This window comes from Mesocricetus auratus, unplaced genomic scaffold, assembly GCF_017639785.1.
Source record: "Mesocricetus auratus isolate SY011 unplaced genomic scaffold, BCM_Maur_2.0 Super-Scaffold_100007, whole genome shotgun sequence".
Lineage (NCBI taxonomy): Eukaryota > Metazoa > Chordata > Mammalia > Rodentia > Cricetidae > Mesocricetus > Mesocricetus auratus.
Window position 1 is genome coordinate 16037971 of NW_024429191.1, and position 25500 is coordinate 16063470.

At 47.9% G+C, this 25500-nt stretch overlaps 1 protein-coding gene across 2 annotated transcripts in view; it reads right to left on the reverse strand.

Annotated features, from left to right (window-relative positions):
* Positions 1 to 3353: 3353 nt before the first annotated feature.
* Positions 3354 to 25500, reverse strand: part of Wwc1 (WW and C2 domain containing 1) — a 148389-nt gene continuing 126242 nt past the window's right edge. Inside the window, exons 16-23 of one of the 2 annotated variants that reach the window (XM_040748455.1) lie at positions 24635 to 24775; positions 22720 to 22811; positions 15843 to 15972; positions 14525 to 14689; positions 7514 to 7606; positions 5890 to 6123; positions 5152 to 5273; positions 3354 to 4148 (exon numbers count right to left, since the gene is read on the reverse strand). In XM_040748455.1, coding sequence (XP_040604389.1) covers positions 4082 to 4148; positions 5152 to 5273; positions 5890 to 6123; positions 7514 to 7606; positions 14525 to 14689; positions 15843 to 15972; positions 22720 to 22811; positions 24635 to 24775 — 1044 coding nt within the window. In that variant the 3' untranslated portion in view covers positions 3354 to 4081. The remainder of the gene's footprint in view (positions 4149 to 5151; positions 5274 to 5889; positions 6124 to 7513; positions 7607 to 14524; positions 14690 to 15842; positions 15973 to 22719; positions 22812 to 24634; positions 24776 to 25500) is intronic. The other variant, XM_040748456.1, reaches the window with a different exon arrangement.

Genomic DNA, 25500 nt, shown 5'->3' on the forward strand with positions numbered 1-25500 from the left:
CTAGTACTTATGGAGCCCTGGGCTGACCAGAGTACTGCCTGAGTGCATTATGCCAGGTGACGGGGCAGGCCGGCATAATGCCTGAACCCTTACATTCCCACCTTTATTTACTATTAAAAAGGTGAGGAGTTAGGCATGGAAGGTTAGGGAATTAGGGCGTTAAGTTCTCAAGACTACTTCCTGCTGACCCCAGCATAATGCCTGAATCTTTACAGCCTGTATTAGTCAGGGTTCTCTCGAGTCACAGAATTTACAGAATGAATGGATCTCAGTCTTCCCCCCTTCATTGGAATGACTAACAGGCTGCGGTCCAACAATGGCTAGTTGTGAATGGAAAGTTCAGGAGTGTAGTAGTGGCTCAGTCCCATGGAGATGGCTGTCTTAGCTAGAACAGATATGCTGGCAAGGCGAGAGAAAGCAGGTGGAAAATAAACCTTCCTTCTTCCAAAGTTCCTATCTAGGCTTCCAGTAGAAGGTGTGGCCCAGATTAAAGGTGTGCCTTCCAGCCTCAAGGTCTGGATTAAAGGCATGTGTTTTCTAACCTCAAGATCCAGATCAAAGGTATGTTGTCTTCTTGCCTCAAGATTTGGATCAAGATTTGTGGATTATAGTTCATTCCAGATATTGACAACCAAGAATAGCCATCACAGAGCCTTAGGCAAACCCTCCCTGTCCTTGGACCGACGTGGAGGCATGTGGGTAGACACTATCTCTAAGGCACAGACTCGGGCACAGAACCCATAAACCCACCCCTCTGTTAAACAAGCTTTTTTGTTGTTGTTGTTCACGTTAATGTGAACATTATCTCCAGGTATCTAGACACTGTCTCCAGAATGTGAGGATGTGAATACGTAGTGTGTGAGTGTGTGTGTGTGTGTGTGTGTGTGTGTGTGTGTGTGTGTGTGTGTGTGTGTGTGTGTGTGTGTGTGTGTTGAGACATTTTTTAGTCCATTTTGGCTTTCAACTCTCCATTGTCCTGCTTCAGCCTCCTTAGCACAATGATTACAGGTATGTACTACCACATACTAACCATCTGTTTTAATTACCAAGAAAGTGATATGACAGAATGACTTGGGCCAGGCAATCTCCTGGAACATCTCCTATTACCTACTGTTTTGTTTGAAAGAGGTAGCCCAGGGTAGCCTTGCACTGTGTAGTGGAGGGATGGTCTTGAACCTCTTCCACCTCCCAAGGGCTCAAATACCATGCATTTACCACCAAGATGGACTTAGTTTACCCTAAAATTTACTTGTCCTCATCCTTAACAGTAATATTTATGAATCCATGGGCTTAGTGTATGTCACCACAGGTTGCTGAGACCCTTTCTTTATAAACAAAACAAAGCCTAGAGAGATGGCTCTGTGGTTAAGAGCACTGATTTCACAGTTATGGTGTTGCAACCTTTAGCCTCAGCACTTGGGAGGCAGAGGCAGGCGGATCTCTGTGATTTCGAGACCATCCTAGTCTGACACTCATGTCAGATGGCCCACGACCCCCTGTAACTCTAGCATCAGGGGATCCAACGACTCTGTTGGCCTTCACAGACAACTGCAGAGACACATACGGATAAAATACATCTTTAAAATATAAACCAAAGACAAGGTCACCCTAGTCTACAAAGTTGAGTTTGAGACCAAACTGGGGTACATAAAAAGGCCTAGTGTCAATGTTCAAGCTGATACAATGAAAAGCACATTGAAGCGCTGGAGTGACGGCTCAGCAGTTAAGAGCACAGACCTCCCTGTGAATTCTTCAAAGCTACCCTAGCACCAGGTTTCTCCCCAACCCCTTAGTGGCTCTCTCTATTAAGATATCTCTTTCATTGCTCTTCCACTGTGCCCCCCCCCACCTCAACCATCTTGTTTTCTCATGTTCCCATCCCCCCTCCCCCTCTCCCTTATCACCCTGAGGAGTGGACTGGTGGGACGGGGCGAGGAGAGGTGGGAGAGAGAACTGTGGCTGGAATGTAAAATGAAATTTAAAAGAATCAGATAAATTACATATATACATACATATATAACCACTGACTTCCCCGGACACTGGTGACCCTAATCCCAGAACTTGGGAGGCAAGAGGCAGGTGGATCTCTGTGAGTTCGAGGCCAGCCTGGTCTACAGAGCAAGTTCAGGACAGCTAAGGCTACACAGAGTGATCCACCCTGTGTTAAAAAGAAACCAAACCAAACCAAACAAAACAAAACAAAAAAAGCACAGACTTATTCCAGAAGATCTGAGTTCAATTTCCAGCATCCACATGGTGGTTAATAACTGTCTATAACTCCAGTTATAAGGAAATCCAAAGCCCTCTTCTGGTCTCTATAGGCACTGCAACCACATGATAGATACTCATTCAGGCAGGAAAAGTACCCACACACATAAAAAAAAAAAAAACTCAAAAAAATAAATCTCTTTCCCCATATATAAAAAATTGTATATACCACACTGAAGTCAGGCTGATAAGCCCAGAGAGGCTGAAGCAAGGCAGCTGTTCTGAGTTTGTGGTCGCTTTGAACTACAAAGCAAGACTCTGTCTCAAAATATAACCCCAAATCATAAAATGATCAGAATAGTACCTTCTGTATAGGATATTGTAAAGATAAACCATCTCCCAAAAAAACCTTTTAAATAGTTGAGGTCTGTGGGGAAAGATGAAGTACTAGGGCTATTGTGTAGCCTTTGGACTTGCTATAGTTAGGTATCACCTTTTAAAAATAGTAAGACTAGGCTTAGCCCTTTTATTACTTCTAATTATATGTACTTGTGTGTGTCATGTGTGGGTGCATGCACACGAGAGTGGGTTGAGTTCCAGGTAAGCTGGCTGATGTGGGTGTCATGCACCAGTCTTCAGTCCTCTGGAAGAGCAGCAAGCATCTGTAACTGCTGAGCCATCGGCCCCATTAGTCATTTATTTATTTTAGGTGTATGGCTGCTGTGTGTACATGTCTGTCTGCACCAAGCACAGAGGCCAGAGAAAGGTGTCAAATCCCTGGAGTGGGAGTTTCATGTAGTTGTGAGCCACCACGTGGGTGCTGGGAATCAAACACTGGTCCCCTGGAAGAGGAGCCGGTGCTCTCAATCACTGAGTCATCTCTCCAGCCCCCCAGTCTCAGGTTTTTAAGACAGGCTTTCATGTTGCTGAAATGGTCCCGAACTCCTGCTTCTGCCTGTCAGGTGCTGGGATCACCGGATCTTAGGTTCTCCAGGAGCTGAGCCGTCCCATTAATTTAGTGAATGAATGAATGGAACAAGAAAAACACAAGGAAAAGGACGACAGACAGACTTTGCAGGATTGGGAAGTGAGTGCAATCAGAGAAATAAAAGTGAAGGCGTCCAGGGAAACACATGACAAGGAAGTCTTAAAAGGCCACTTTATTGATAGAGAGAAATCCAAATGCAGTTCTCCGCAGCACTCCCTCACTCCGTCAGCGGCTTCACTGGGCGTCTGAGTTGGGTGTAGCCTGTCACTGGTTTGGGCTGGCCGGGCTCAGCCAGCTTCACGCTGCCTGCTTCAGGTCAGGTGGCCACATTAAGAACACACATGACAGCTCACAAAGATCCGTGGACAGCCTTGGACTCCCCCGTTTCTGTACATTCTCGTCTTTGTAATATTGTACAAAATACGTTACCTAGGGCAGGTTAGCTGTGCCGTCGGCGGCACTTCTTTTTCAGGGTTATCGTTCCCCAAACATGACTTTTTTATTGCAGGGAAATCTCTAAAAGTTGTTGCTGTACAAAAAGAAAACTCTAGATAATTTGAAGAATAGCAGCCACTTAACACTGCTTTAGTTCATTTAAATTTTCTTTCCCAAAAATACATTCCTAAATATACAAACTATACAATCTTGTCATTTTAATGCTGGTTCTTTTGTTTGTTTGGTTTTGTTGTTGTTGTTGTTGCTGTTGTTATGTCATTGTTTAAATATAACAAGAAAACCTGAACTAAAAAGTCTGTCATCTTCAAACCAACAAGAGCGCTTGGGGACTTGTGACTTGGTACCTTCATATAATGCCTCATAAATAACTTTAGCCACAGTCAGCCTTCACAGCATGGTCCGTGCAACAAAGAAATACTTTTCTGGTGGTTAGACATCATCTGCAGAGAGAGCTGGAATGTTCATCCGGGGCCGGGTGAAGAATGCCATCTTCTCCCTGTGATGGAGAACAGGTGTCTCAAGCTCACTCGGAATACACGTGGACAAGAAGGCTTTCTGTTTTGGGTCTGAAACTCAGGGCATCATGTATGCTAAGCCACAGTCTGCCACTGAGCCACATCCCAATCCCTGGGCTGGGTCATTCTTTACTATATATTGTAGGATATTTACTGACAGCTCTGACTGTTACTAAATGCTATTAGCATGTCTGAACTCTGGTTGTGAAATCTGAAACCGACAGCCTCTGAACAGCTCTCTGGTCCCAGCAACATGAGGCCAATAGAGAAACTATGTCGAGTCTATGCTTTTGAGGTCTTAGACACATAGACCCCTTAAAAAACAAAAACGTATCAGCATTGCCAAATGTCCCTTGCAGTGACACAGGAGACAAAATCATGCCTGGTTAAGGACCCATTAGCATGATCAACTACCTTTTGACCAACAAAGGAAACACACACACACACAGAGAGTGTGTGTGTATGAACATTGATTTATTTTTGCTTTTTGGGTGTTTGAGACAGGGTCTCATGAAACCCAGGTTGGCCTTGAACTCACAGTGTGGTACATGGAGGGTGACTAAATCCCTTTGTTTTGGAAGGCCCAGGCCAAATGGCACTTGTGACCTTCCTCTGACATGTGTAGCCCCAGCAAGGCAAGGATACAGCTGTGATCCTGTTAGGCAGGCAGGAAATTAGGTGGGTATCCATAGCACCCTCCCCCCACCACAAGCCAGGCCTCTGCAACTACAGTACTGGAAGGCTAAGAGGAAAGGATGAAGCAGGTGGTTCGGTCATTAAATTGGGCTGAGTTGTGCAGGGACTGATAACAGCACACAGTGCATGCTCACAGCATTATGGGAACCTGGCAGAGAATGAACAGCTGTTCCAGTGCAGGCTACAGCTCCACTAGCTATAGAGGCAGTGCCCAGGATCAGGGCCCGGGAACAGTGAGACCATTAAAGCTGGGTAGCAGAAGGCATCAGTCTGGGATCACCGACTCACCTGAAAGACTGCACTTCTGGAGGCTCCTTGCAGCTCCGGCCTCGAAGCCTGTGCACATCCTTGGCAGCGGCCCTCATCATCTTGTCTGTCTGCAGCTCGCCCTTATGTTCTGCACGATCGACCTGCGAGGCAAAGCGAACAAGGGTTTGACATGGGGGAGAGTCCTCTGCTCTGTAGTGCTTGCTCTCAGCAATGTAGACTGGGATCCGCTTATGCAGAGGGATAACAGGCTGTGCTCACATCATCTACCTATGAGGGCTGAGCCCTGAGCCAGGGAACAGAAGTCCTATGTGTGCCTGTAGGAAATGAGATGAAAGATGCCTGGGGAGGTGCACGTCCTTACCTATGCCTCAGGAGCCTGGAAGGGGAGATTTTACAGTGGCTTCAATTTTACAGACCAGGAAAAAGACCCACATTGTTTTGTTTGTACTGGCGACAGTGTTTCTCTCTAGCTTAGTCTAGACCAGAACTCACTCTATGGTCTAGGCAGGTGTTGAACTCCTGGTAATCCTTCCTCCTGCTTCGGCTTTCTGGTAAGTGCATGGCCCACCTGGATGAGGCGCTTGCTACATCTCATGAAGAATTGATTAATGGTGAGTGACTCTGAATCATAAGCACTCACACAAAAATATCAATGGTAACACCTGCAGAGCCAAGTCAAGGGTCTCCTGGGTCCCTGACCACCCTCAGGGGACCTGCAATGGAATCACAGGGCTGTTTAAGAGCCGCGGCTCTCACCCTCTTCTCCAGCATCCTCAGCAGCAGGCGGAAGCGCTCATCTTCCCGCAGCCACTGAGGCAGTTCCTTCTCCCCATGGTTCTTGGCTTGCTCCAAATGCTCCTTCAGCTCCTTCAGCACTGAGATCTCCTGAGTCAGCTGGCTGTGCCACGTCCTCGTTGCCTGTAGGTCTAGTTCCAGGTCCAGCGAGGTGCGGATCAGGCGTTCTGTGCGCAGGGACTTGACGGATGAAGGCTGTAGGGGTGGAGATGATGCCCACACCCACCAGAGGGCTCAGTCCAGAAATCTCACAGATCCTTGTCGCCCGAACCCCAAGACCTGCCTTCCTTTATGTGTAGGCGACTCCTCTTACAGAACATATGTTCACAGTCACACAGCGTGTGTCTGATGTACAAGGCTCTCCATTCCACGTACCCTGTTTCACAGTAGCCTCCGAGGGTCCAGCTGTTACTACTAGCTGCACAGATGAGACTCTAGGTTAAAGTGGGTGGAGCCCAAGTGGGACCGCTGGGATTCCAGCACGGTGCTTTTGGCATTTGCACTTTGTGAATGGTGTTGCTGCTACCCTGTCCTCAGGTTTTGCTTTCAACGCACATTGTACTGCACATCTCCTTGACTGTGTGCCTGCAGTAGCTCGGCCATGTTTAATGCAGCTGTCTGGCAGGGGTAGAGTCACGAGGAGGGGCAAGAGGCCTGCTGGAATTATTTGAGTTCTTGGATCACTCTGTGCCTGAGGGCAGTCTCATAGCCTGTAGACATTCTGGTTGTGTTAGTGTTAGTGTTTAAGTTTGTTTTGTTTTCTAGTACCAGCCTTTGTACACACCAGGCAAGCTCCCTCTCCCTGATTGCTGGAGCTCTGGCTGGGTCTTAAAAAGGCCCATATGCTAAAGGGTTGGTCACCAGCCACAGTGTTTAGTAAGAGGCCAGAGCAGGATGTTGGGTGTCGTCCTCTATTCTTTCTTTCTTTTTATTTTTTATTTTTTTATAGTTTGAGACAGGGTTTTTCTGTATAGCCCTGACTGGCCTCGAACTCACAAAGATCTGCCTGTCTCTGCTTCCCGAGTGCTGGGATTAAAGGTGTGCTCCACCACTGCCCTGCTGTCTTCCCCGATTCTTAGTGCTTTGAGATAGGGCACTGAACCAGGACATCCCCACTTTGGTTAGGCCTGGCTAGTGACTTCTCAGGAACCACCATTTCTCTCCCCCTGCTCCCACGCTGGGGTCACAGGCAAACATAGCCATGCCTGGTTTTTCACATGGGGATTTCAACTGAGTCCTCATGCTTGTAAAACAAGTGCTCCTACCCACTGAGTCATTCCCCCAGCCCCCGACAAGCATACAATAGCTGAGTGCAGAAGTTCTAGAATATTCCTGAGTGAATACCTATCCATCTAGCTACCACTGTGCACATGTGTGCACACTGAGAATGCATGTATGCACCCCTAGAGATAAAAGGATCAAACTCAGTCATCAGGGTCATGCACAAGCACCTTTACCTGCACACCTGTCCTGCCCAGCCTGTCCCACTCCCTCTCCTTTTCCCGATGAGCCAGCCTTTGGCTATCCACAGGCATTCGAGAAATGAAGCGCAGCAGGCACCCAAGAGCTCCCCGGTGAATCTTACCCGCTTCATCCGGACGCTTCGACGCTCCAGGGAGTTCCGAACAAAAGGTGGCTTCTTGGACAGAGTGGAACTATCACTGTCACTTCGATTCAGCTGCAAGAGAGAAACCAAACCAGGCATGGTAATAGCATGTTCTGGAAGGTTCAGCAGGCACAGGAAGGAGATCACCTTCCTGAACTGGACTCAGACATTGAGCTTCCTATCCCAGGCATTGCTCTGAACTTTCGGCCCTTGCAAAGGGACCATCCACTAAACATGCCCTGGGCGTGGTATGCGCTGTTCTATCTCACAGTTGTCGCCACACCGTGCTAAGTGAGATGGGGCACCTCACTGCACCCTCCCAGCACCGTGTGAGCACTGTGCCCATGTTACATACAGGACACAGAAGCTCACGAGTCAGAGAACCTGCCCAAAGCTGTTGGAGCTGGCTGGCAGGGTTCGATGACGACAGTGCTGCTATAGGATATACTGTCCCTCTGTCCTGCCATGTGTCACTTGTCCCTGTCATCCAGAGAGCCCACCTTCGGGGACCCAAGCAGAACCACCTTTGAGACAGATACTTGGACCAGAGATGCCACTCTGTGGTATAGTTAGCTCAGTGGTATAGTTAGCTCATGCCAGGTCTCCAGTACTGCAAGCAAAGAGATGCAGGAGGAGAAAGAGGCTGCTCCAGGTCCAAGGAGCCACATCTTTACAGGGAAGGAACGTACAGGCTCTGCAAGGTTGAGCTCAGCCATTTTCTCCATTCAACCCCCATCATCAGCTCATTTTTCATGTTTCCCCAGAGGCCCCCATTCTCAACTGTGACAGTCTTGCCCCATCCGGTGACTGCCTGATTGAGTCTTATTTCCACAAGGGGCAGGATTGGCATGGGCAACACCACAGCACAGGCCTGGCAGCTGTCACTTCACTGCTGTGGGGCTCTACTGAGAAGCTATTGGTATCATTATTTTTGTGACTGTTCATCATTATTAAAGATAATGGCAGTAACAGCCCTGTGCCAGGCAGAGTCTGAACCATACGAGAAACGGGGTAATATTGATGCAAGTGGTAGCCATGTGGGTGGAGCCCCTAAACTTGGTGCTCGGTGCCTTAGTTATAGTTTCATTCAGACAAACATTCCAGTCAGGAGGTGGTGGCACACGTCTTTACTCCCAGCACTCAGGAGGCAGAGGCAGGCGGATCTCTGCGAGTTCGAGGCCAACCTGGTCTACAAAGCTACACAGAGAAACCCTGTTTCGAAAAAGAAAAACAAACAGACAAACATTCCAGAGAGACAAAGATGGTTTCACTGTTCACCGTAGAGATCGCCAAATGGAGACTTCAAGGCCCAGTGTGTTGCCACAGGCCCAGGCGATGCATAGCCCTGTGAAATTAACGTAGAGGAGCCTACTGTTTGCACAAGGGACCAGAAGAGGGTCTCATATTGCATTGTTTTAATTAAAGGTAGCGTCCTTTCATTTAGCTCCCCCCAGAGGTTAGCAGGACAACTGATCCTTGAGACCAAGGATGTTTTCGTGTTACCAGAGAGCAGGAAAACTACATTTATTCTTGACCTTCACTTTTTGTTTGTTTTTATTTTTGGAGACAGGGTCATGTAGCCCAGGTTGGCCCTAGACCCTCTATGCAGCTGAAGTTAGGCTTGAATCTCATGCCTCCACCTCCTAAGTGCTGGAATTACATGAGCACACTATCATGCTTGTCTTGGATGCCACTTCCTCCTATTTCCAGACATCCCAAAAGGTTTAATCTCACACAGGGAAGAGAATCATTATCTTATCACTGCTTCTATTGAACAAACTACACAAAATGAGGCCAAGAAGGACACTAATTTCATGTCACAGGGAACGTGAGACTCAGTGGTTGTGCCCCAGTAATGCCAGCTAGTCAGAAGGCTGGAGCAAAGGAATTACAAAGTCAATGTTGGCCTGAGGCCTAGAGTAGGCTCAAGGCTAGCCTGGGCTATAGAGTGAAACCCTGTCTCAAAATAAAAGGTAAAAGAGACCGCAGATATAGCTCAGTGGTAGAGGACTTGCCTACCATACATGAAGGCCCTGGGTTCAATTCCTTTGAGCTGTTAATAAATAAAAAGGTCCAAGAGAAGACTCCGTTCACTTGATCAGCATCCAAGTCAGCTAATAACAGGTGACACAGTGTTTCTGATAATACACAGGTGCTGTGGGACACTGCAGGAAACATAATTACTGTCCCCGTCTCAGACTTAGAAATCCAGTGGGGACCCCAAGACAGGGTAACTAAGGAAGTAACATTTATCAAGTGGAAGGAACTGTATTCAGACTCAAGGGGGGCACAGGTAACCTTTTAGGAGGTGAGGCTGAATGGCAGAAAGTAGCAAGTTTTAGAGATAGTAACCAGCATTGCACCTAATGGCTCTGTGCCCTGAAGCCAAGTAGGTGGGCTCATGGAACCCCAGTTTTCTCACCTATGAAATGGGTACAAATGCAATGGGCCTTATAGTGTAGTTCATAAAATGAATGAACAAGAGAACATTTTGGGGTGGTGGAGATGGTGTAGTGGGTAACAGAATTTGCTACCCAACACTCATGTTAAAAGCCAGGAGTGGCCACATGTGCACCTGCAAGCCCAGTGCTCTTGCAAGACACAGTCCCAGATGCCATCAGATGTCTAAAGCCACAGGTAGCACTGCCCCCCCCAAGTTTATATGCTTCTCCTTACATGCATATAAAAAGTTTTGATTCATAAAATAAACACAATTAGAGACTGACAATAATTTCCTATAGATCTTAGCAACTTCAGCATATGATAGGTTTTCTCGCCTCAAGTCAGAACATTTGCCTTCTCTTGGCTGCATCTCAGCGGTAGGCTTCTTTACTCTTGTTCTTTGTTCATTGTTAAGTGAAATAAAGATTACTGAACATAGGCATTCTGATAGCATGAAAGTCCGTCTGATAACAGATGGCTATTCGGGCTGGACAAATGGGTCAGTGGCTAAGAACACTTGCTGTTCTTGTACAGGACCCAAGTTTGGTTCCCAGCACCCATAGCAGGTAGCTCACAGCCACAGTTCCCACCTGTAACTCCAGCTCCACGAGATCTAATAGCCTCCCTGGCTTCTGCAGACACCTGCACTCATGTGGCATATATTCAGATAGATGCACACACATTCAATAAATAAAGGAGAACTGGTTACTAAATGACTGCTGCGCATGATGAAAAACACTTTTCTGATATGCTTCCGTTTTCCATCTTAACAAAAATCACAGCTACATCCTAATCCTGATGAAAAACAACGAGCCAAGCATTAATTTCCCCCGGTGTAGCCAGCCACCGATTTCCCTTGGTGTGACTTCTGATGAGTGATATCCATTTATTTGCATTTGATTTTCCCTGTATGCTCATGAGGTAGTCGGTCTGCAAAAGCCGTGGTCTTAGCTGTTACCCTAAAGCCTTCTCTAAATCCTTCAGAGCCCTCCTGTTTCAAGCGCAGGTTGGGTTTTCCTCTCTACAGTTGTGAGCTGACTTAACTGTAGCATCCTTCAGTAGATGTCAAGGCTTCCCACATCAGTGTTCCATGACTTCAGGAAATCCCACATCTCCTACAAGCTTTGTAGCCCATATGGTCTGGGCCCGCGTTACTCGCACAGATGCTGATCCGCTTGATTGATTAGCTTGAGACTTAACCCAGAAGAGAAGGTCTCCATTTTCATTGGAAGGGGCTTCGGGGAAGGTATTTTTTTTTGGGGGGGAGGACCTAAACTGATGATACCCAGTGAATTGAATTTGTGTAGCTTGAGGTAATGAAAGGATAAACCTCTCCACTAAGTCTCATAACTTTAGGCCTTGGAGCTGGGCTCCTGGGAAGCTGAGAAATTCCCTTCCTCCTCCATAACACAAGCCAGGTTAAATGACATAACCAGAGTGCCGTATCTTCTGAATTAGAAAAGTAGGCTTTTTTCCCCCCTGATTCTTATCACTCAGTGGGTCTGTAAGGTTCCAGGCAGGGGAAGGTATAGTAAGCATCACTTCAGTGCAGGACTCAGGGAAGGCATGCACCGATCTTAGGTGTGCTAACATCATGGCTGGATGGGAGTAGCAGCTGGTTCCAGAGCCCAAGCAACCAACATGACCCCTGGGATTAGGAAGGTGCTGAGACCCTCCACGCACAGTAGCATGAAGGAAAGTAGGCTGGCCCAGACAGGGTTCAAAGAGCTGGATAACCAGGAAAGAGGTGAGGACCGCATCACAGGGTGGCAACCAAGAGGGAGAGGGGGAGGGAGAGGGAGAGGGGGAGGGGAGGGAGAGGGAGAGAGAAAGAGCGAGAGCGAGAGAGAGAGAGAGAGAGAGAGAGAGAGAGAGAGAGAGAGAGAGGGAGGGAGGGAGAGAGAGAGGGAGAGGAGGGAGAGGGAGAGAGAGAGAGAGAGGGAGGGAGGGAAGGAGGGAGGGAGAGAGGGAGGGAGAGAGAGAGAGAGAGAGAGAGAGAGAGAGAGAGAGAGAGAGAGAGAGAGAGAGAGAGAGAGAGAGAGAGAGCTGGGGGAGTGAACTGCAGGGCCCGGCCCTAGGCCAGCTGCTGCCATTAGAGAACATGCAGCCTGGGGGGGGGTCCCAAAGAATCCCTTCTTCTACTCTTTCCACCCCTACCAAATAACTGAAACTTAATGCCAGACTTTAACGCTTTTTAATTTCTTAAAGCTAAAATGTTAACAAGCAGCTCAACTGAAGAATGGAATTGGACTCAGGTAGAGTGAGGCCAAAGTTCAGTCTCAGTAACTCAAAAGCAACAAGTTACCACAACAGCCTGTGGTCAGGGACCTGGCCAGGTCTGTGGGGTCTATTAGAATGTTTTAAGGGAGGGGAGATGCTCACTGACCATTCGGCAGGGAAGACTCCTTCTGAGGTCAGCAAGTAGCCATTCTGAAGGAAGGGCGGGGTGTAAAAAATGAGGACTCCAGCTCAGGAAGTATAGTACTGTTGGCCCGCCTGTTTATCAAGGCTTTCCTTTTTTTACCCTAAATACAGAGCATTAAACCCAAGGACTTGTACATGCTAGACTACAAGGCGAGCAGTCTGCCATTAAGTGATATCCCCATTCCTTACTTATCTTTTTTGGGGTGTGGGGGGGTGCAGGGATGGGGAGGGGTGGCAGTGGGGTTTTGAAGTCCAGTCTGGTCTTGAATTCCTGATAGTCCTGCCTCATCAGCCCCCTAATTGCTTCAATTATAGGCGGGTGTGCAACACCACTAAGCCAGTCCTGGTTTCCGAGATAGGGTTTGCTATGTATGCCAGGCTGGCCTTCCACTCAGGGTTCTCATGCCTCAGCCTTTCTGACTCCTGGGATCATGGTTCATGCCACCACATTTAGCTGACTTTCTCGTTCTTTATCTGTCTAAAACATCTTCCCTTGATTTCTTTTCGAGGTGGGGTTTTATGTAGTCTAGGCTGGCCTTGAAATTGCTAGGGAGCCAAAGATGACTGAGAATCCCTGGTCCTTCTGCCTGTCCCTCCCAGTAGCTGCGATTGTAGGCTCATGACACCACGCCTAGCATGGTCTGCAACTCTGCACGGGTGTGGCCATCACACTCAACCAGGCACTTGGTTTCTGTCATGCTCTGTGGGGTACAAAGCCACAAACAGTTTCATTGTAATGAAATTCAAAACCAAAGCTGCCAGTGGCATCCTGCTGTGGTGTACACACACACACACACACACACACACACACACACACACACACACACACACACACACACAGAGAGAGAGAGAGAGAGAGAGAGAGAGAGAGAGAGAGAGAGAGAAACTATTAAATGTCCGCACGAGGAGAACATTAAATGAAGAGGAAGCAGTTGGTTAAAGAACATTCTGGGAAGATAAGAACAGCTTTCCACTTTTAGACATGGCTAGACCCATCACCCTGGCTGAACGTCTTGAAGGTTTTTGTCTCTGACCACTCTGACTTGGCTTCCTAGATTCTAATGTTGTGGCATTTTAACTTCTTCTATGGGCTGGAGAAAATGTTCAATAGCTAAGAGCACTAGCTGCTCTTGCAGAGGAGCGGGGCTCAATTCCCAGCACACACCAGGCAGCTCACAACTGTCTCTAAGTCCAGTTCCAGAAGATCTGACACCTTCTTCTGTCCTTTGTAGGCACCAGACACACATGCAGACAACATACCCATAGACATTAAATTACAAGCAAAACAAGACCAAATAATCAAAAACTGAAAAACATCTTCCTAGGACTCTTTGTTTGTTAAATAATCACATTTTTAAAAATCTGTGCTAAAGAAAAGGGAAGAATATTGAACAACCAAAGTGAAGTAAATCCTGCAGATATCTTGGTAGATAACGTTGCTTCCAGTGTTTGTTTTTACACAAGCCCAGGCTGACTTTGAACTCTCAAAGTCCGGGTCCTCTTGCCCTAGCCACCCATATGCTGACATCACAACTCTGCTGGGCTGTGATTTTTAAATTACAAGTGAAGCCACCATCTTCCTTTTGGCTGCAACTATATTGTTTCATGGCCTATTCTTTTCCTTTAAAAGCTTATTTTTTATGTGTTTGCCCATGGAGACTAGAGGATTATACATGGTATCTTTCTTTATCACCCTGTGCTTTATTCTCTTGAGACAAGGTTTTTTTTCATTTAACCCAAAGCTTGGCTAGGCTGGCTGGTAGCGAGTTCCCAGGATGCACATGTTTCTGGGCCCTAAAGTTGAGTCTGTAGACAGATATGGCCATGGCTGGCTTTTGCATGGGTACTAGGGGATTCTAACTCAAGCCCTCATGCTTGCATAGCAAGGGTTCTTACCCACTAAGCCATCCACTAAGCCCCACACTCCAGATGACTTTTTTATACCGATCAATCAATGGAGTGGGATAGGGAAGCTGAGGTCCATGGAGTTAACCTACCAGAAGACACCCAAGGCACACTTGGAGAGTAAGGCACGCTACGAGAGGGCCCTATTTATACCCAGAGCTGGAGTAGTCCCCTGGATGCTCTGAGCGGAGGGGAAGCAAGGCAGCATCGTTTGCTTACCCGGCACACGTACTGGCTCTGGGGTCCAGGCGAGAAGGTCTTGGAGCGGATGATGGTACTCCCTCGAAGAAACGGCCCTGGTGAAGGGCCACCCACCCGCCGGTCCTTGGGCCGCACCACTGTGGGGGATGGGGCCACGCTGTCGGTGTTAGTCTCTCTATCCACCTGAGGAAGAAGTCAGTCTTGATATGAGTGTCCACTGAGTTTCTGGGCCCTCTCTTGGTCTGCATGGTAACTCCCACTCCTATTGCCTCACTTTTGGCCATAGGCATAGGCGAACTTCTTGGGCTCTCACCATGACGGGCTTAGTCAGCTGGACCTATCACTGGCAACTGAGGGCAGGGTGCCCATTCCCGCTCTCTACCGCATGGACTGCTGGGAGCTGGGGAGGCACCACCAGCTCCTGTAAGCCACGGTGATAGACTCAGGTTCTGGTGCACTGAGCGTCCATCCTCCGTACTTAAGCGCCAGCTAAACTCAAGACCTTTGAGGTCCTAGCCTAGTGTTTTTCTAGAATCATGGAGGCAACTAGCAAACCTCCTTTTGGCTATATGACTATGATAGAGCCAAGCACAGAAGCACACGCTTAATAATCCCTGCACCAAGAAAACTGAGTTCAAGGCCAGCCTGGGCTACATGAGACTCTGTCAAAAATCAATAAAGGAAAAAAGCAAACAAACACCACCACCACTCCACCACAGCCTGTCACGTTCTCTGCCTGCACACAGCTGACACCAGCAAAAGATGGACATTAATAGAAACTGTCTTAGCAGAAACAGTACCTGCTTGAGTGTGACAAGAGCGCCCTCTGGTGGGGGAAACTGCAGAGACACTCCTTGGTATAGAATAAGCAGAAAAAAGTGCTTGGGTTTGCCCTAGGACGCCCTGGCTAGGTAGGGCAGGCTATGCCACAGTGTTCTGTTCAAGAACATGTGTATTAGTTGTAGGCATCCTGCCGGCTTTCAGAATCAAGATCCGCGCTCCAGGTCTATGAGCAAGACTGGTGTTACCATGTGCATTTTAAAGATGAAGAAATGGTGGCTGAGTGAAAATGGAGTTATCTACCCAAGACTACATAGGGAGGGGCTCTGAACTAAGATCTGACCAGAAAAATAGGAAGCCACAGAGGGCAGAAGAAAAGACAGGGACCCATCAGTTCCTTCTGGTGCACTGTGTCTCCAAATGTGACTCAAAGTGCAGGGACAGCCACTTCTGACTGCACTGCCCCTTTGGGGAGCTATGCCATGATGCCTTGAGCCTTTTCTGATGGCCCAGACATTGGGATGCAATACTTTCTCCCCAGGCTGGTTCTTTTTACCTTTAATGCTGGGTACTCCTCTGCCTCTGGGGAGACCTTTTCAGTGAAGACATCTTCCTCCCCCTCTTCTTCTCTCTCCTCCTCCTCCTCAGCTACTGCCTCATTCTCACTGGTCTCCTCCTCGTATGTCCTGTGGGGACGTAATGCTATGGTTAGTCTCCCAGACACCATTCCGCCGCCGCTCTCCTGCTCCAAAGTGTGTCCAGGTTTGGTTTCTAAGACTTATGACTGTAAGGACATTTATCAAAAGAACCTTCAGTAGAGGGCTGGGCTGCAGCTCAGAAGCGGGGCATTTTCCTGGGGTGTCTGATGCCCCAGATTTCACCTCTAGGACTCCAACAAAACAGCCACTTCCATTATCGGTGTGTCTGTCTGTCTGCTCATTTATTTGTTATGTTTGTGAGCATGCTTTGCATGCATGCATGTATGTGTGTGTGAGACTGTGCACCTTGTAGATGCAAATCCCCATGGGAGTCAGAAGGGGGAGTCAAAGTACAGAACATTCCATATCAGAAAGGTGCCCTTCTATCTACCCAGTCCACCTAGCCTCCCCTCTATTCCCTGGTGGCTACCAGTGGAGTTTTCTGGTGCTATGGATCAAATTTGATCTTTCTTGAGTTTCACATAAGCATCCTTGGCTTTTATTAATATGTTTTTGAAAGTTCAACCAGGTAGCTCACATCCTTTTTTATTACTTTGTAACATTCTACAAGATATAGTGTATTTAGCTCTTCATCAGTCCATGAACACTAAACTGCAACCATCTCTCAGTCACCATGATGGAAGTTTCTATGAGCACCCATGGGAACGTCTTTGCTATGGAGTCAGGGTGTCATTTCTGTTAGATATTGTGTTATTTGTTGAAGCCGCCAAAGTGTAACAATGCAGAACTATATTCCCCATGTCTCTGGAGGCTGACGTCAGACATGGAGGTCCTAGTATATACGGTTTCTCCTGAGGTCCCTGTCCTTGGCTTGCAAATGACTCCTTACTGTTGTCCTCACTTCATCTTTGCCATGCTCACCAGGGCCTGGTATCTCTGTATGTGTCAGAATTCCCTCTTTTCATGAAGATACCTATCAGGCTGGATCAGGTCCGCCCTACTTTAACCGCCTCTGCAAGGCTCTGTCTTCAGATGTGGTCACATTCTGAGGCACGGTCACTCTGCAGCGTTTCACCGTAAGAATACAGAGGGGTGCTGGGTGGTGGTGGCGCACGCCTTAATCCCAGCACTCGGGAGGCAGAGGCAGGCAGATCTCTGTGAGTTCCAGGCCGGGCTGGACCGATAGCCTCCAAAACAATACAGAGAAACCCTGTCTCATAAAAACCAAAAAACCAAAACCAAAACAAAACAAAAAAAACAAGAATACAGAGGGGTGTGCAATTCAGCTCATAAAGACACACCGTTCAGAGATTTGCTGAATCAATGGCTGTTCATTTACCTTTTGACAGGAGCAAAGTGAGTCTCCAGAGTCATGCCATCTCTTACAGTTCCATCAGCAATGCAGCGAGCGTTCTAGCTCCCTGTCAACACTTGCGACTGGCAGCCATTCCATTGGGAATTGCCTTGCATCTTTTTATGTTACTTTTTTTAAAAATTATTATTGTTGAGACAGGGTTTCACGTAGATGAGCCTGCTCTGAACTCATGGTTAACATCTGCCTTATTCCATCTATAGTCTGTGCTTTTTGCGTCCCACGAAACCTTTGTAAAACATTTCCTTTATACTTATTTGTTTATGGCTACACTGGGGATTGAATTCAGGGCCTATGCACACTTAGGCAAGGGCTCTACCATTGAGCTACATCACAGCCAACAGAAATTCCTGTACTTTCTGCTAAAGCTTGCTTGTTTCAGTTTTGATGTGTTAGCTCTATGATCCAAACCAGATTAACTTTTGATTGAGGTGAAATAAGAATAAAAGTTAAATTTTCCATACGTGTAGCTAATTGTTCCAGCATCATTTGCTGAACAGCCTCTGCCACGTTACTGTCGGGCCCCTGGGCTTCAGGGCTAGAAGGATTCATTAGACTAATAGACTACACATGTTGGGTGGTAATTTACATCCCATTGCATCTTGACTTCTCAAAGATGTATATCACTGCCAGACCCTGGCCCGTGTCAAACAGTGTCACCATGCTGAGCCACAAGAATCCCAGCCAAAGCAGAGCATGCGACACATGGTGTACGGTGAGGCTCACTGTGGGGGAAACACAGCTTCTCCCTGAGGGTTCCCAATGGGTAGAGCCAACCTCCATCTCTGTTCACAGCCCTGTGATGGAGACTCTCTCCACTGTGATAGAGCTTGCGGTAAGGGGAGCTTTGCTCTGCTCTGTAGTCCCAGTCACACACATCCACAGGTAGGGTACACACAGAGCAACTGCAGGATTCACTCAGCAGCCCTTCTTGGCTGCTGCAGAAAGTCAACAGTCCTGGGGGAGTGTGGTCACCCACAGTTACAGTGTGTGGCACACAGCCTGACAGCCTCGTCCAGAGGTACGGGGAAGCTAGGTGGCTTAGCCCAGCTGAGCACTTGACCGATGGGCCAGCCTCTGCTATCTCAGTGTAAATCTGATTGAAATGTTCCAGGACAGGAAAAAAGACCCCACTCAAATCTCAACAGTGCAGAGAGACAAAACACGCATGGCATCTTCCACTTATCGCACTGCAGACAAAACAGCGAACGCGCAATGCCAGCTGATGCTATCCTGTGTTGGTGATGGGACAGAAAACTGACATGCCCCTGTGCAGAGTGAGAATGTGAGCAGGGGATGCTCACTTCCTATGCAAATCAGTTAGTCGTATCTGCCAAATCATAAACAGGAACTTCATTTAGTTTGTACTTTAGCAGTACTGGAGACGAACTCTGGACCTCTTCCTTGCTAGGTAAACACTCTGCCACTGAGCTACATCCCCAGCCCTAAATGTCCATATTCTTGGTCAGTATAGTAGTTCAATTAAGTGCTGGAGAGTGTAAGTTCAGGGTGTTTCAGTCACTGTTGGTGGGAGTGTTTCTAGTCTAACAATCCCACCCAAGAAGCACTTTCTTTGCCTTGTGTGTTGAGAGGTGACAGGCTCAGGCTCAGGGACACAACAGTGCCCCACCTGTGAACATCATCCCAGGCAGACACACGTCAGGGCTTGTCACTCTCCCAAGGCTTGAGACTATCTTTTCCTGTGTTTTCTTTCTAGTTGGTTATTGTGTCTATGATGTATGCAGGTGGCTGAGGGCATAAGCATGCCATAGGGAACACGTGGGGGGTCAGAGGTCAGAGGATAACTCAGGAGTTGGTTCTGCCCCTCTACTGTGTGGGACCTGGGGGTTGAGCTCAGGTCCTCAGGCTTGGTGGCAAGTGCCTTTGTATCCTGAGCCATTTTGCTGGCTTTTCTATGTTTTCTACTAATCAGAGTATCATTTTGCTTGTGACTCTTCACGGGAACAAACTACTTTTCTACTGAGGTGTGGAGGTGTTCACCTGAGCTCAGTGCTGGGGAGGCAGAGGACCCGAACTGAGAGCCTGAGGCCAGCGTTGCCATAGAACAGAGCAAGAGACAGAAGGGCTCATTTGGTGCTTGCAGCAGAGGCACCGAAACAGTTAAGGGGGGGTGGAGTAGCTGAGCTCCATTGGGTCTTAATACTGCAGGTCAGTGCCCTAGTCCTGAGGGCTGGTCTCTGGGAGACCTCCACCGGACTCCGGGGCTGAGCAGGTGCACTGAAGCTAGTGACTGCCGGGGATCAAAAGCCACCGCCAGGCAGGCCTGGGGGAGGGGACTGCCAATGGACCCATCCCCACCAAAGCGGCTCTGAGAGGCCTGGCCCTCTTTGTGAGCTGGCATCTGGGAAGTGTGAATGGCAGGGGGTGGGGAGAGAGGGGGCCACAAGGGGAGCAAGAACAGAAGGTGGTTGCTAGGAGACGGCTTGAAAAGTTTCAGCACTAGCTTGGAATTCAGCAGAAACCACTGATCTCATGCCAGGCTGTGGGGAGAGGGGACCTGGGCTGATTCTGGCATCAGACCTTAGCTTGGGTGACTGTCAGCAAAAGGGTTGCCAGGGACAGGGAGAGTGAGATGGACACTGTGACCAACCCAGAAACAAAGGAACACAAGATTTTCGGTGGCCTGTTACACTCTTTATCACATAGAAAAAAAATGGTAAAAGAAGAATGTGTATGTCAGCAACTATTGCCAGTAGGCCCGATCCAGCCTGCTGTTTTTTTTTTTCCTGGGCAGATTAAGCTGTGAATTGCTTTTACATTTATATTTATTTCTGCATGGAGATAGGGTCTCAAAGTATCCCAGGCTGGCCTTGAACTCACTATGTCGCCACCTAGAAATTCGGTTCCCCCGCCTCCACCTCCAGAGTACAATTACTGGAACTACATGTAATGTGGCATCACATCCAGTTTATGGAGTGCTGGGGAATCGAACCCAGGGTTTTGTGCATGCCAGGTAAGTATGTACCAACTGAACTACATCCCCCAGGCCATGTCTTAAATGGCTACAAACAAACAAACAAACAAACAAACAAACAAACAGGGCAGTGATCATTGTGGCAGGTATAAATGTTAAGAAATGCCAGCCCCAGCATCCACACATGGAACACAGACGTGGCCACTGGTTACTCATGGCCCATGCTGCTCTCCCGCCGTAGAGGCAACTTGAGGAGACATAGCAGAAGCTGTGTGGCCACAGCAGATGGTATCTGCCATCTGGTCCTGTCCGGGAAACATATGGTGACCCTGGAGTCAAAGACTGTAAGGGAAGGCTCCCTCCAAGACCAATTACAGAATCTGGGACTATAACAATGATAATACAAAAAGAGTTATTGGCCGTGTCCTCTAGGTTGGTGACTGCAATGGAAGTCTGGTCACCCCCTGTTCACTGCAGTGCTGTTCCCAGCAGCCAACATACGGGATAAGCCAAGTGTCCATCAGTAACCACCGTCAGCCATAGTAGTTGTTTCCTGTGACAGCACGGAAGGACCTGAAGGTCATTTAGCTAAAAGGAAGGAAGCCAGGTGCAGAAAGACAGACACTGCCCGTTCTCCCTTAGGTATGGAATCAAAAAGTTGACCTCACAGAGATGAGGGGGGAATGGTAGTTCCAAGAGAAGGGAGGGCCAGAGAGGTCACATGGTGAGTCCACGTGGCTCAGAGAGGAGCCGAAGTTCTGCCATGCTGCTGCAGTTTGGCTACGGTTAACAGCAGGTTGTGTGTAAGAATGGCCGAAAGAAACCGGCCATAGTGCAGACAGGGGTAGAGGATTATCCGTGAATTTGAGGCTTGCCTGGTCTGCACAGTGACTGTCAGGGTAGCCAGGGCTCCATTGTCAGACCACATCTCAAACAAAACAACAAAACTAGCCAACAAAATGGCTGGAAGAGCAGAGCTGTTCTATGACAGTGGTTCCCAGCCTTGCTAACACCGTGACCGTTTAGTACAGTCCCTCACGTTGTGGTGGCCCCCAACCATACACTTGTTTTCATTGCTACTCCAAAAATACAATTTTGCTACTCTTATGAATTGTAATGTAAATATCTGTATTTTCCGATGGTCTTAGGTGACCCCTGTGAAAGGGTCATTTGACCCCCAAAAGGAGTCACCTACTACAAGTTTAAAAAAAGGCTGGTCTATGAAGTAGATATGTCAGCCATTAGCCCCTGTGACCATGACACACTGCAGAGTTACCTAAATGTGATACTGCCACCTGTGTGTGTACAATGAATTATGTGTCAACTCCTAAAAAGTAAAAGTGCAGCTGGACAGAGTGGTGGCACGCCTTTAATCTTAGTCAAAGGCAGAGGCAGATGGATCTCTGGGACTTCAAGGTGAACCTGGTCTACATAGTAAGATCCAGAATAGCAAGGGTCTCCACATGATGAGACCCTGTCTCAAACAACCACAAACAAACCAAAAGGCAGAACTGCCTTGCTGAGGGATGTATGAAGACAGGACTGAAACCCTAGCAGAGGTCAAGGCTGCTGCAGTGTGTAATGCCAGATTGCTATCCATGTGAAAGAATCCAGCTACATCCAACCACACAGTGTGAAACACTGTCGAGACATTCTGATTGGCCCAGGAAGAAAGCCTTCCTGTCTGGGGAAGGCCTTCAGTGTTGCTGGACCACTCTGGCTTTCCTTTTAAACACAGGGAGAGATGGCAGGCTGAGGGAGCAGTTTTGGTGCTGTTGACTTTACACAGTTACCCTCCTAGGTGATGTGAGCTCACCTGCCTCAGGTCCATTCCTGCCTCTTTGTTCCAGAGGCAGAAACTTGGTTTTCACATCTTAGCAACAGTGCTCACTTCTCAGTCTCCCTCACAGTGACGTGGGCTGCCCTGCAAAGGCTAGCCAATGAGAAGCAAGCGGAAGCTGCTGTATGTGATGTGCAGAAGAGCTTTTTGATTATGAGAGACACACGCATGTTCATCTTTAATCCTTCCTGACGGGTGATTGCCTCAATGATGAGGTCTCAGTAAAGACAGCAAAAAGATAGCAAATGATTCAAATTTAAAATCTTTAGTAGGGTCAAAAATTTTTTTGTAACCTAGACTGCCCTCAAACTCATAGCAATCATCTTACTTTAGCATCCCACGTGCTGGGAATCACAGATGTGAGTCACCGTGCCTGGTTTTAGTTTTTTTTAAAGCCCAAATAAATGTCAGCGCACCAAAAGAAACATTAACATCAGGCAGGAACAATGCATGGGAGATTTACGGAATCCAAACTGGGAAAGGGTTTTAGGTAGCACTGTGCCATGCTAACCTTGTTGCCTGTAGTGATTGTAAGCACAGGTCCTTGATGCTCCCAGAGGAACCTTCCCTTGGTTGCCCTGCGATCAGGGATCTCCAAGCCCAACCCCAGAGGGTGTACTCACTTACCAGCTGCCCTCCAGTGTCTGGGAGCTGCTTCTCCCCTCCTGCCTCTTCTCTAGCTCCACGGCTGTCTGTTCCAGCAAGGCAGATACAGCATCCTGCAGAGACAGAGGCCACCAGTTCAATGGGGGCTCTGGGTACCACTTTACCTATCAGGCATCCCAGACTCCTAACTCTCCTAGAGAGCACAGGATAAAGTCCAAAGGCTGGAGCAGCTAAGCATCTGGCCATGGTCACCTATACATGGGAAATACTGTTTTGGCTTCACTGGCCAGTCTGCAGAGCATCTCTCTAAGTGTGTGGATCTACTTAGCAGAATTAGTTTAGCGGCAAAGGGAAAGCTTTATAGTTCTGCTTGGAAGAGATCAGAGAGCTGTCTGTCAGGGTCTTCATATCACATGAATCATCAATGACATAGCAATGCAATAAGGATCAAGAGGGAGCCAGCTCTGTGTGTCTGGGAACAGAGACACAGTGGCAAATGGGGGACTGCATGCAGGGAGGCTTCTAGAAGAAGGAACTGAGTGATGCCATTACTGAGAAAGAAGGTGTGACCTGAGAGAATTACCGAATCTCTCTGGCCCTCATTTTCTCCCAACAAGCACTAGGAAAGGTCATTATGAAGATTAATTGTGATGATCTACGCACAGAAGAGTAGCCTCGCAGACAGTATCCAGTAGACAGTGACTGATTATCTGAGCAAAGACAAGCTGTGGCTTTCTGATCACATGGTTAATTCAGCACTATCCTCAGCTGGGGGTTGGGGTGGAGGTCGTAAGGCTAGGAAACCCCTGACAAGTTTTTTGGGGAAGGAAAGAAAGATCTAAAATTAAGCAAGGACCGTGGCAGGTGGTTTGCTCAAATATAGCAGCTCACCGAATCATACAGCCATCGGGCTTGGCTTATTGAATGCATGTCTTTTTTGGTTTTGGTTTAGAGATGGGGTCTTTTTGCATAGCCCTGGTTGGCCTAGAACTTGCTTTGTAGAGCAGGCTGACCTCAAGCTTTCAATGATCCTCCTGCTTCTGCCTCCCCACACTGAGTTACAGGCACGCATGTTTTCAACGACTAGCACTAAAATGTATTCTCAAACCAAAGCACGGAAAACATTTTCCAGCTGCCATTTACCCAGCCCTTGCAAGAAGCACTCGCTATACCCATTTCTTCAAAGCTTCCCAACAACTTTATCTCAAACTCCTTACCAGGCATGAAAAAACAAAACAAGCAAACAAACAAAAATGGAGGTCCAGAGAGATGATGTGCTTGACATATATCACCCGCCCTGAAAGAGCCAAGTTCTGAACAGCCTTCCTTAACCTTCCTCCAGTCTCAGGTTCTCAGGAAAGAACTATGTGCTCCATCTCCCAGCTTTCTCCTTCTGTCTCACTCCTATTCATTCATTCATTCATTCATTGTGTATAAGTCTTCTGTCTGCATGTATGTCCACAGGCCAGAAGAGGGCACCAGATCTCATTACAGATGGTTGTGAGCCACCATGTGGTTGCTGGGAATTGAACTCAGGACCCCTGGAAGAGCAGTCAGTGCTCTTAACCTCTGAGCCATCTCTCCAGCCGTGTCTCAACTCCTTTTATTCATGATCTCACTCGTGTCAGGCTGGCCCTATTGCTGAACCACTCATATAGCCCTCTGTATCACTTTCTAAAAACTTCAAGGTGGTTTTTTTCTTTTTTTAAATCAGAGAAAAGATATAAGGAAAAGAGCAGAATATAGAAGAAGAAATGAAAACCGTCAAGGAGCTGGGAGGTGACCACTCAGGGGAGACCATTCCTATATGGCCCTCTCTTCCCACTTGTTTCTGTTCCCTCCTACCCCGGGCTCCTCTCCTCCTCCAAGGCAAGCTGGACTCTGGTTCGTCTGGTGCTGTAGGTATGGGGTAGGAGTGCCCACTTAGCCTACTCACCATGTGGTCGGGCCCTGTAGCTCCTGCTGGCTGGGGCTCCTCGCACTGTTTCTTCAAGTATTTGTAGCTCAGGAGGTTGTACCAGCGTGTTGACCTCTCCCCAGACCGGCAGACCTCAGCTAGGCTGATCTGGGCACCTCCCTGTTAGGGACAAACAAAGAGAAGAGTATAAATACGCCAGCTAATGGAGACAATATAGAAAGCGGCAGTCCCCATGAGATAGGGGTGGAGCATCCTAACAGAGTTCCACTATGTTGCCCCCAGTTGGTCTCCAGTGAACTTAAGCTATTCATGTAGCTGGGACTAGGTGCATGTTACCACACCTATTTAAGATGAAATTTGCATGCTGGCCTCAAAATCACTTCGTCACCCATCCTAGTCCTGAACTCAGCCTCCTGAGTGCTAATTTTACAGCCATCACACTGCCGTGCTCAGCTTCTATCAATGTACACATCTAGTGTCTTTGGACACAGGTCTTCACATGGCCGAGGCTGAAGATGACTTTGAAGCTCTGATCCTTCTGTCTCCATCTCCCTAGTGTTGGGACTATGGATGTGTGCTACCAGGTTTACCATTTTTTGTTTGTTTGTTTTTTTGTTTTAGGAGACAGGATTTCTCTGTTTTGGAGGCTGTCGGTCCAGCCTGGCCTCGAACTCACAGAGATCCGCCTGCCTCTGCCTCCCAAGTGCTGGGATTAAAGGCGTGCGGCGCCACCAACGCCCGGCTATGTGGCCCATTTTTAAAAACTGGTTATTTGCATTTTGATTGTTGATATGTGTCCTGCGCTAATCTGGGTTAGGCTCTGGGTTGAGTACTAAGGACAGCGTGGGTCGCTACACAGTCCCTTAGTTCCTAGCAGCTAAGAG